Source organism: Brachyhypopomus gauderio, chromosome 5 (assembly GCF_052324685.1).
Source record: "Brachyhypopomus gauderio isolate BG-103 chromosome 5, BGAUD_0.2, whole genome shotgun sequence".
Lineage (NCBI taxonomy): Eukaryota > Metazoa > Chordata > Actinopteri > Gymnotiformes > Hypopomidae > Brachyhypopomus > Brachyhypopomus gauderio.
Window position 1 is genome coordinate 20513227 of NC_135215.1, and position 11280 is coordinate 20524506.

Sequence of the window (11280 nt, forward strand, 5' to 3'; positions counted from 1 at the left end):
TCATTGAGTGACTGTTTTTGAAATAATTAATTCCATTTGAGTAGGCCTACATATTTTCAGTAACTTACATCACTGATACGGTCACACAAGCTTAAGTCGGGGCAAAGAAACCACTGTAGATGTAATGTGTAGTATAATATTTTTCCTAGAAAAGTGTCTTTTTTTACTATTTATGTACAATATGTAAAATTATAATATAATTCATTCATAATATTACCCGCACCTACAAAGTTAAAAAAAAAGAAAGTAAAATGTTTTATAAGCTGCACCGGGCTAAAAGCCGCATATATCTACTGAACTGAACCCATTTAACTGAACTGGGGTGAGTTTCCCAAAACGTTCTTAGCGCTACTTCGTAACCTCGTATGAAATGTACGAGGTTACGAAGTTACTTAGCGCTAAGAACGTTTTGGGAAACTCACCCCTGATCAGTTTCTGAACGGTGCCTGTAGCATTTCACGTGCGACACTTTTTACTGTCAGCCGGTGTTGTGGGGCATTCCGACAACCCTCGTTTATCCGCATAAAGACGCTACAGATTATATTGTCGATTTATGTTTCTATACATAAATAAGAGCTAGGTTTTAATTATCCATCACAGCAAACTGCATTATCTATGTCCAAAGCCACACTGGCTCAAGGGTGTTAATTATTTTAAATAAAATACACACTGGCTATACCGAAGTTCACCTCGGACCACGACATCGCAGTATTACAGCAGTATTATGTCTAAATATCTAGTTAGGACAAAACTAGAGTGCTCAGTGAACTAAGTTATAATCACTGTAACTCCGGAATATCATCTGTAGCGTCTTTATGCGTGTGCAAACGAGGGAACTCGGAATTCGCCACAACACGTTCGTTTGAAAAAAATTCTCCGTCGTGCCTGCTGCTTGCATGTTTTAAATGAAATTGAGCATTGAGTATTATTACCGATTACAAAACGCAACAGGCTCTCAACAAGATGTGCGATGCGGTGACATGTCAGTCATCTGGGGGGGCACTTGGGGTGGCCAATCAGAATTCAGGGGGGTCCAGTGCCACCCCGGCCCCTGCTTTGGCTCCGCCTATGCACACCGGAGATATTTTGACTTTTGTTATATTTACTTTTGTTTTGTTGCTCTGTGGTTTATCGTATACTGACTGCAGTGAGTGACGTGTTGCGTGTGGGTACATTGAGAAAAGTGTTAAGTGGGCTATGGTAAATTCAATTATGGCGTGTCCGGTACCGGCCAATTAACTTCACTATAAACAGACCAAGGTGTACACATAAAACCACCCATGCGTTCTTCCGTTCCTTGTGAGTACGCATCTCTAGTATGGGGGCGAGTGTTGCGTAAAAATGCAAGGAGTGGCGCAGAGTGAGTTTAAATAGCCGGACTTTAAGTTTTACGGACCAGAACGACTTCAAGTCCTGACTTTTGTCCACGCACCCTGTGTCCTCGCTCCGTCCGCCACCATGCGTAAAGCTGGCCGTTTGAATGTGCACTCTCTCCTTGCTCTGTGGCTCGCGGCGTTTCAAGGATGTCGCCATGCGGATGCTGCTCCAAACGCATCTCCTCTACAAGGTTCCAACTGGGGAAACCCGCGGAGATATATTCACTTACAAACAACCACAGATCTACACAACTTTTATTTAGAGATTACTCTTAATGGACAAGTGCGCAAAACTACAAATCGTGGTTCATACAGTGAGTACGAACGCTTACGGAAAACTTGAAAAGTTGTGGGTCTGTGTGTCTGTGTGTGAGAGAGAGAAAGAGAGAGATACATCCATAAATATATGTATATACACAAGAACTCAAAATCGTTTTTCATTTCCAATCTATTTTGTATCTTTTCAATAGGTGTGATTCTGTTGAAAGCTGAGACCAGGGACCGTATGGCAATATTTGGAGTAAAAAGCAACCGGTTCCTGTGCATGGACCCAGAAGGGAATCTCTTCACATCTGTGAGTACAGCGGCATTATTATATAGGTAACCAAAAACTATTATGAGAAGTGCTTTTGAGTTTAAAATGTAATTAAAGAATAATAACATATAACTCTCTCCCTCTTTCATCATTTGTCTCATTCTGACGGCAGACGGTTTGCAACAGGGATGACTGCCTTTTCTATCACAAGCTTTTGGAGAACCACCGTGACGTCTACTACTCCACCAAGACCGCTATATTACTCAACTTGGACGGAAAAAAGCAGATGTATGCAGCTGGTCAGAACCTTGCTCAGTCGTCGCTCTTTCTATCAGAAAAGAATACAGTTCCACTAGAGCGCCTTCAGCACAGAGAAAGGAGAAACCGACAGATTGATCCCTCAGATCCCCTCAGCGCACTCAGATTTGGAGAAGAGGCGGACTCACGTGCCTTACAGGAGGACGATGCAGACCAAGACGTCGATCCGTCAGAAGATCGCAACATCTCCAGAGAAACGCTCAATTTCCCTTCCGATGATGACCCATGGGACCTGATCCATGCTAGGAACCCCAGCAGTCCCCGTATCTCTGGAACCGTTGGCTAAGATCACTCATCATTCATTATGACTGGACAACATGTGTACAAAATTGCGTCGAAAACAGCTGGTCTGTCAAAACGAACACGGGTCTAATTTAACAGCATTTAAGCACTATTTAAGTAATGATAATGAGACAGTGTCTACGGTGATATTTTTGTTAGTATCTTGCCTTTTCTGTTTTTTTCATTTCATTAAGTCTACTGCTTCTGGTGTTTACACTCAAGTATTGAAGCGCCACAGTCAGAATGTGCCCAGTATCTTGTTGCTATTGTGTCTATGGACAATGGGATGTCTACTTGAAAATCACTTTAAATGATCAAATTTGATCTTTTATAACTAAATTACCTCTCTTTGCAATATGGTTTTTACATAGGCCTATGATTAATACCTGTAGGCCTATATTTATTTTCCTAATCTACCATCTCAGATAATCAACTGGTGCCGGACACCAACTCCAAACAATAACTGAAACCTAAAATATTTATTTATTTAATTATATTAACATGTTTTATTTATGGTATTTATATAGTAGACACTTCATTCATTTTCTCGATAAATAACAAAATGAATATAGTGAACGTTTTCCACATTTATGGTTATCAATAAACTTTTCCCCCTCACTCTCGTGTGCTTCGTTCCCACACAGTCCACACAATCTGCACAAAATGCAGTGAACTGCGACCTCATGGGTACACAATCTGAATGAAACGTGATCAGCATTAACATGTTTTTTATCTGGGGTTCAGAGCTTGCATTTCTTTCTGCCTTAAAAAAAACATTTGCACATTTTAAGCTACTTTTTCCGCTCAGGGAAGCTATTTTTGGTGAGAGCCGCTGGCCTTTACAGTTGTGACACAGGCAGGGCCGGCGCCAGGACATATAGGCTACAGTGGGGGGGCGTCAACAAATTTAGGGGTGGCGAACGTAAGTTCTTGACGGGGGGTGTTTCGATCGATCGCCAGTGGTTGGCCCCACAGCTAACTAGTAACTCACTGAATCTTAAATATACATCAGATGTAAATAAACCCTGAATAATTGGATCTTATTATTAAGGGGGCGGGACACTTCGCCTGAGGGGGCGACGCCACCTTTCGCCCCCCGTGTCGCCGGGCCTGGACACAGGACATCTGATAATGATAATGGCCTCAGACAGGCTATGAGACGGTATAATAAAAAATGCCCTACTTTCAAGTGTGTGTTTCTTCCGCCTTTGTGTTAGAACTTCCGGTCAGCTATTTTTGCATTAGTGTACACTACTACATTTTAATGATTTTTTTTTCATAAAATATGCATTCTTGTCTAATTACTTCTTTACTTCTTAAAATTACAAAATGAATGCAAGGAAAAGATGTGGCCACTGATAATAAAATAGTTACTTATCTGATGGAATAAGATGGAAAATAGCGTGATATTCATATTATATTGTGCACACACACAGATTACATACATAACTATGAAGCCGGTATAAGGGCCTGTACAATTTTATATTCATTTTGAGACCACTCTGCTTTAACCATATGATGCAAAACAGTAGACCTGTTTTATAATTATATAACATTATAATTATAAACAATCAGTTGAATTGCTGTTGTACACAAATACGAGCTCTTTAAATCCATATATTCAACTAAGACGTTAATTCTAAACCAGGGGTGGGCAGTTAATTTTCTCAAGGGGCCTGGAACGAATGATACATTAGAATGATACAATGAAAATGTGGAGGAAAGGTTTATGTCATTAATTAATGAACTTGAGATTGTTCAGTTTAGATTGAGATTGTTTTTTGTTTTAAAAAACTAGCATAACATCGTCCGCATAGTTGCAGCTCCTCCGTCATCTCAGTTTTCCCCTTACCCCACATGTAAAGATCAGTAACTGGGATATCATCACAACTCTCCAGAGCCAAGACAAAAAGTTAATATCTGCTTTGTTTTACAGTTGAATGTCCAAATTCCTCTCGTTCATCTTGTTGCGGTTCACCTGAAGAGGGACACATTTGCAAGAGGGACAAATTTCCTTTTCTCAGGACAAATTAGTACTACCAAAGGACCACCAAACATCTTTGGCAAACTCCCCATCAGATAATGTCTTACTGCTTTTTGCAGTGTTGTAGGATATCACAAAGCTGGTCCTAACTGCTGTATTCCTGGACGAGTGCAGCTCTGTAAACAATCCTTGCTGCCTTTGCGGTTTCGCTAGCAAATTTTCACATGCCCGTGTCGGTGTTATGCTTCAGTCAAGTTATTGTATTTTTCTGAGCGTTTACTCTTGTAATAGCGATTCAAATTGTAATCCTTAAACACAGCTAACTGTTATCTGCAAATACGGCTTTACATTTTACTTCAGTAAACAAATATTTAGATGTCTATTCCTGTATCACTCATTCTTTGTTACAGTTATATGACATATACAGTTAAGAACTCATTTCTTGCTGTCCAACACATTCACCGACACATTTGAGTGAAGGTGCACGAGCGAGCTGACCGGACAGCAGAGGTGTCAATTCCAGGTTCAGAAAGTAAAAGTCCTCACCAGGATTTTGCTCAAGCTTGCTAGATTTTCTAATTAGCAATCCAGGTAAAATTAGTGGAATCAACACAATCCAGGAAGCCTGAGCAAAATCCTGGTGAGGACTTTTACTGGAATTGACATCTTTGCCGGACAGACACAAATTTAAAAACAAAACCAAAACAGCTGCCTTCAAAATAAAAGCAGTGACTTTTTATTTCATGCACGTATCACAGTGTAACAAGTGTCATAGTCACACATTTACTTTTGACTGCTAATTTATCAACTATCTCAATGGGGTCTACAGTGGCCAGGTCTGCTCTAAGGTCTAGATAGCTCTCTGGGTGGTGCATGTGCTCTGGTGGCTATGATGGCAAGGTTGTCAATAGATTCGACATTTTAAATTACGCACTTTTCTGTACTTTCCCATCCAAAAACAATTTAAACGTTTAACACAGAATATGATCACATTTGCGTATCAGATATTTCTACTCATTAGCGATGAAACGGTGCCATGCTTTAAAGTGAACTTTTACGAATCTGTCATCACGGAACCATCAAATAACTTTACTCAATTTGTTTTCAGGCGGGTTCGCGGTAGATCTGTCAGGCAGGAACGCTGAAGTTGCGCTTTCGCCAAGATGATATTTTGTGGCTAAATTCATAAATTAGACTGCCATGTAGGTCATTATCGTTTAATGTACCTGTTGTAAACCATATCTAGCGCATAGCTAGGTTATGTGTTTGATCGGGAGAGAAACGCACTGCTGCTTCTGCAATACAAACACCGACTCTGGTCAGTCTCGCCTGCTCCTGTAGAAAATGGAGCGACCCTCCAGGTTTGTAAGATGATGGCTGGCTGCCTAGGTTAGCTAACCCAACTAACTGAAATGATTCCTCTTAAACTTAGCTGGACCTAAGCTAATTAGGTTTTAATTCATTCATTTTGATTGTTTTTATTGATCAGATGAGTTGATATCTCACATGAACTCGCATGACTTTGCATCCTGTAGTTATAGGTCTGTTAACATTATAACGCTAATTTTGTTATATATCTTGGATATGAATACATAATAATGAATTGTTATTCTGCTTTCAAGCTCGTCCGAGTAAGCTAGCCCAGCTAGCCGTTTCTTGTGTTTTAGCTATTAATTAAGTTTTTTGTTGTTTTGTTTTGTTAGGCATAGGAAAACTGTAAATTACGTGGATTTCCTGGATGATGACGGTAAAGTATTGTCTTTTCTTAATGTTATCCAAACACTGCAGTCGCTTATTTCTGATTACGTTGTTTGTAGCGATACATCTTAAGCATGTCAGTAACACATCTTACTCTCCCACTCTCTAAATGCGCTTTTAACACAGATGAGGATTTTGCGGCGGTGAAAGCACCGCCACATAAAAAAGCTCGAGGCTCTGTGAAGGAACCTCAGCACGAGAAAGAGAGCAAAACCCCAATTAACTCTGCACACGAACGTGGCCTATCAGAGATTACTGGTAAAGGATGCAAAGAGAGGTATTTATTATGTATTTTTATTTTTTTTTTACTTAAATGACGAAACGGTGCGCACAGAAAGAGAGGCAGACGGATTACAAATGTAGTAAAGCACACAAAGTTTCCAGAGAAACAGTACGTTTCGGGCAGAGGTCCTTCATCAGATGTGAAGCTGAAGCTTGAATACACACACACACACTCTCACCGGTCACTTTATTAGGTACACTTTGCTAATACTGGGTTGGACCCCCTTTTGCCTTCAGAACTGCCTTAATCCTTCGTGGCATAGATTTAACAAGGTACTGGAAACATTCCTCAGAGAGTCTGGTCCATATTGACATGATAGCATCACGCAATTGCTGAAGATTTGTCGCCTGCACATTAACTATGCGAATCTACCATTCCACCACATCCCAAAGGTGCTCTATTGGATTGAGATCTGGTGACCGTGTGTAGACTAAATGTAATAAAGCTGACTTATTTAATAAGTGATTTCTTAGTGTATTTAAATGTGTCTTAGGGTGTCTTTGGATGAAAAACTGTACAAAAGAGACTTGGAAGCTGCACTCTCTCTCTCACTGCTCCGGTCTACAGAAACCATGGAGATGCCACTTACCCGTGGCCGAGGTGTGACTGTTTTGTGTTTGTGAATGACTGGTATCTCTTGGTACTGCTAATGAGGTTTGCCTCAACAATTAACCAGCAACTGCTCATTTTGTGCTTTGAAGACGATGAAAAGCCCCTTGAGGATTCACCTCCTGTGCTGATGCACTTCAGTACAGACAGCAGCTGCTTAGGTAATCAGATCTGATCAGAACTGTGCTTCATTGGTGTAATTCAAGTATAATTTATCTGCCATATATATAGTAGTTTTAGATTGAATAAATCTTTAAAATGTTTTACTTGGACTTGATTTCACCCCAAGAGCAGGATACATCTTCAAGACCGCTCCTTCAGGATTTACCTCCCGTGCTGTCAAACTGCAGTGTGGATGTTAGTGAATTAGGTAAATATAGAATTCTCTTCTATTAAAATACTGATGTAGGAATAATTTAAGTAATCAGAATGAAACAACTTTAACAGTATCTTTTGTGGGTGGATGGATGTTTTTATAATTTTTTTCTGGAAACACATTGGTGGAATGTTACCATAGCTGTACTGTATGTATGCACACTGCCACCACAGGTTTAGATCAGATCATCAGCGAGCATCCCTTCTTGCCTGCCATTCCCGGACAGAGGAAGCCCTCACAGGCCCCGCAAGGGCAGAGGCCAGCTTTACAGGAGGAGAAGGACGAAGACTACCAGCCCCAAAACACGCCCGGTACTCGCAGCTCAACAGCTTAATTCACTGGGCTTGCCCATCGCAGCACGTGTAGTGAACATCATGGCTTCAGCAGTGTGAGTTCACTGCCTTCTTTCCCCTTCACTCATTCAGAGAGTGACGCAGATTTTAGTGATCCGGATGAGAGCGAGGACGAGGAATATACAGGGAAGAGAAAAGGAGAGAAAAAGAAAACAAAAAAGAATGAGAGAAAAACAGCCCCCAAGGCTGTTAAGGAGAAGAGGCCTGTGAAAACTCCTAAAGCCAAATCACACTCAACAGGTTGTACAATTTCCTGCATAAAAAAAAAAAACAAAACTTATTGTAAAACACGTCTATGTCTTTTCTTCTGGATGTTTTCATGTTCAGTATTAGACTAGGGTAAAATGTGCACATCTCGCAACATTTTGGGTTTGCTGGACACAACATATGAGCTGTTAATGTCCATCTTAGTATTATTTATGATTTTACCTATTTTTACCTATTTATGAACTTAACTCGGAACAGTGCATTTTCTATACTCCAGAACATTAAGATATACATACACTTGAGATGTGCATGTTGACTTGGTTCCCTGAATCAGGAAATAAACGTTCATTATCATAATTTTTTGCACACCTTATCAGCACTCAACAGAAGTCCAGCTGTTTCTCATCCTGCCTCCAACAGGAGTCCCACCACTCCTCCTGTGGCTAAGCCTGCACTCTGCTCCAGTCCTGCAGAGGGCAGAATTCCAAAGTGGAATCCTCCCGGTGAGGTGGCATTCAATCAATCAAAGTTTATTTGTATAGCGCTTTTAACAACTCAAGTTGTCGCAAAGCAGCTTTACAGGGTTTACAAGGTTAACAATACTATGGGTCCAGAACCCTAATGAGCAAGCCATTCTGCAAAGAACTCTATGAAACTCAGGACCCTCATTCATGACCAGATTTATAGTGTCAGATTAGTAATCTGAGCACTTCTGTTTTCAAGTAACTTATGTGCTGTTCATCAATAACATTTTTTTAGATAGTATCTCTCCCAGGAACCGATACGTGCACATATACAAATAGGGAAACTATTTTCTTGACCAACATCACATATAATAGAATCTATTCTATGTGCTACTGGTTAAGAAAATAGTTTTCCTAATTGTGTGTGTGTGTGCACATATCCGTTCCTGGGAGAGATACTATCTTAGTTTGAAATAATTTAAAATTCTCTCGTATCCCCTGAGTCGTGGATTTCTAAATGGCTAGGATAGTCTGGATTTAAAGTAAGTAATGTAGTTATAGATTTGCCATGATGGACTCGGTACATGTTGATTTTTAAACAGGTCTTTTTTAAATCTGCAGGTCAGACTGATAATGGTGAACAGTAACAGTTAGTAATCTGTAGTAGTAGTAGTATTTCTGATTCTGATTAATCCTTCTTTCCTTGGCTGTCGTCAGGTGTGGTGGGCAGAAGTCCTGGCTCCTGTCTGAATGGCCCAGTGAAGTCACCTGGGTCGGGTCTGCGTCTTGGATTGTCGCGATTGGCTCGAGTCAAGCCACTGCACCCTAATACTGCATCACGTTGAGTTGATTTTGTGTAAAACATGCCATGCAACTGTTCTCAAGCGTATCCAGTGTGTCCTACTGTCTGTGTGCCTTTGTCTCCACTACATTGCTAGTAATTTGATCTGAATCAGGATGTCACATCTCTGTACAGCAATTTTTTTAACTGAAAAAAATTGGCCTATTGAGTAAGTATGGTTTTTGTTATCATTCATATAGTTTCACATTTTCATGTGGTTTTTCACAGGATTTTAAATATGTGCTGTCAAGGTCATTAAAAATTTTAATGAAATCTTTTAGAATTAAACATTTGTATTTAAATTGTCATAGACTGTAGTGTTTTCTTTTGTGTACACTGTTTAATTCCATTTCAAATCTGGACCCACTTGAATACATATATCAACAGTGTAAAAGATATAGTTCTTATAAAATATTTACAAATGACTCTGCAGCTGCAGACCCTGTTGCCTGACATGTTCTGCAGGTATGAAACTGAGCTACTCGTATATACGCACAATCACTGGCCACTTTATTAGGTATACCTTGCTAGTACCGGGTTGCAACAACTTTTGCCTTCAGAACTGCCTTAATCCTTTATGGCATAGATTCAACATGGTACTGAAAACATTCCTCAGTCTGTTCCATATTGACATAATAGCATCACACAGTTGCTGCAGATTTGTCAGCTGCACATCCATACAGCAAATGTCCTGTTCCACCACATCCCAAAGGTGCTCTATTAGATTGAGATCTGATGACTGGAGGCCATTCAAGTACAGTGAACTCATTGTCGAGTTCAAGAGACCAGTCAGAGATAATTTGAGCTTTATGACAGGGCCCGTTATCCTGCTGGAAGTAGCCATCAGAAGATGGGTACACTGGTCATAAAGGGATAGATATGGTCAGCAACAATACTCAGGTAGGCTGTGCCATTGACAAGATGCTCAATTGGTATTAATGGGCCCAAAGTGTGCCAGGAAAATATTGCCCACACCACCACCACCAGCCTGAACCGATGATACATGGCAGGATGGATCCATGCTTTCATGTTGTTGATGCCAAATTCTGACCCTACCATCCGAATGTCGCAGCACAGACTCATCAGACCAGGCAACGTTTTTACAATCTACTATTGTATTGTCCAGTTTTGTTGTGCCTGTGTGAATTGTAGCCTCAGTTTCCTGATCTTAGCTAACAGGAGTGGTACCCGGTGTGGTCTGCTGTAGCCCATCCACCTCAAGGTTTGACATGTTGTGCATTCAGACATGCTCTTCTGCATGCCTTGATTGTAATTACTGGTTATTTGAGTTTTTGTTGCCGTTCTATTAGCTTGAACCAGTCTGGCCATTCTCCTCTGACCTCTGGCATCAACAAGGCATTTGCACTCACAGAATATACAGCTCATTGGATATTTTCTCTTTTTCTGACCATTTTCTGTAAACCCTAGAGATGGTTGTGCGTGAAAATCCCAGTAGATCAGTAGTTTCTGAAATACTCAAACCAGCCTGTCTGGCACCAACAACCATGCTACATTCAAAATCACTTCAGTCACCTTTCTTCCCCATTTTGATGCTCGGTTTGAACTGCAGCATATTGTCTTGACCATGTCTACATGCCTAAATGCATTGAGTTGCTGCCATGTGATTGGGTGATTCAACATTTGCGTTAATGTGCAGTTGGACATATGTACCTAATGTATAGGGAGTGTTGGCATTATAATAAGTACTTATTTAAGAGTATAGCTTCCCATTGATTTCAGAGCTGCTTCAGGTTATATTGTAATGTGGACCACACCCATTGATTAACTCATCTTTTATAGATACGTACCTAATTGGCCTACAGGCTAAAATTGTTCACATTAAAAAGGCCTTTTGTGTTCATTCTCTCTACAGAAATCTATTCATTTTACACTT

The 11280-nt window shown here is 40.4% G+C and overlaps 2 protein-coding genes across 2 annotated transcripts; both read left to right on the forward strand.

Moving 5' to 3' along the window:
• The first annotated feature begins 1255 nt into the window (after positions 1 to 1255).
• On the forward strand, positions 1256 to 2956 carry fgf23 (fibroblast growth factor 23). Its single transcript, XM_077006364.1, has 3 exons — positions 1256 to 1690; positions 1847 to 1950; positions 2084 to 2956. Exons 1-3 carry the CDS (start codon positions 1459 to 1461, stop codon positions 2513 to 2515), a joined length of 768 nt encoding a protein of 255 aa, XP_076862479.1. The 5' UTR covers positions 1256 to 1458; the 3' UTR covers positions 2516 to 2956.
• A 2610-nt stretch (positions 2957 to 5566) lies between these two features.
• On the forward strand, positions 5567 to 9692 carry rad51ap1 (RAD51 associated protein 1). The gene is made up of 10 exons (XM_077004567.1): positions 5567 to 5856; positions 6199 to 6242; positions 6380 to 6530; positions 7030 to 7136; positions 7238 to 7306; positions 7435 to 7515; positions 7695 to 7832; positions 7947 to 8114; positions 8459 to 8584; positions 9263 to 9692. The coding sequence occupies exons 1-10, from the start codon at positions 5840 to 5842 to the stop codon at positions 9388 to 9390; spliced, it is 1029 nt and encodes a 342-aa protein (XP_076860682.1). The 5' UTR covers positions 5567 to 5839; the 3' UTR covers positions 9391 to 9692.
• Positions 9693 to 11280: the final 1588 nt, after the last annotated feature.

Bases quoted from the DNA above. Each gene is read 5' to 3' on its own strand.
- fgf23 (XM_077006364.1), top strand. From the start codon at position 1,459: ATGCGTAAAGCTGGCCGTTTGAATGTGCACTCTCTCCTTGCTCTGTGG. The intron at 1,691-1,846 runs GTGAGTACGAAC...TCTTTTCAATAG, and splicing joins TACAAATCGTGGTTCATACA to GTGTGATTCTGTTGAAAGCT. The intron at 1,951-2,083 runs GTGAGTACAGCG...TTCTGACGGCAG, and splicing joins AAGGGAATCTCTTCACATCT to ACGGTTTGCAACAGGGATGA.
- rad51ap1 (XM_077004567.1), top strand. The intron at 6,531-7,029 runs GTATTTATTATG...AATGTGTCTTAG, and splicing joins GGTAAAGGATGCAAAGAGAG to GGTGTCTTTGGATGAAAAAC. The intron at 7,516-7,694 runs GTAAATATAGAA...CTGCCACCACAG, and splicing joins TGTGGATGTTAGTGAATTAG to GTTTAGATCAGATCATCAGC.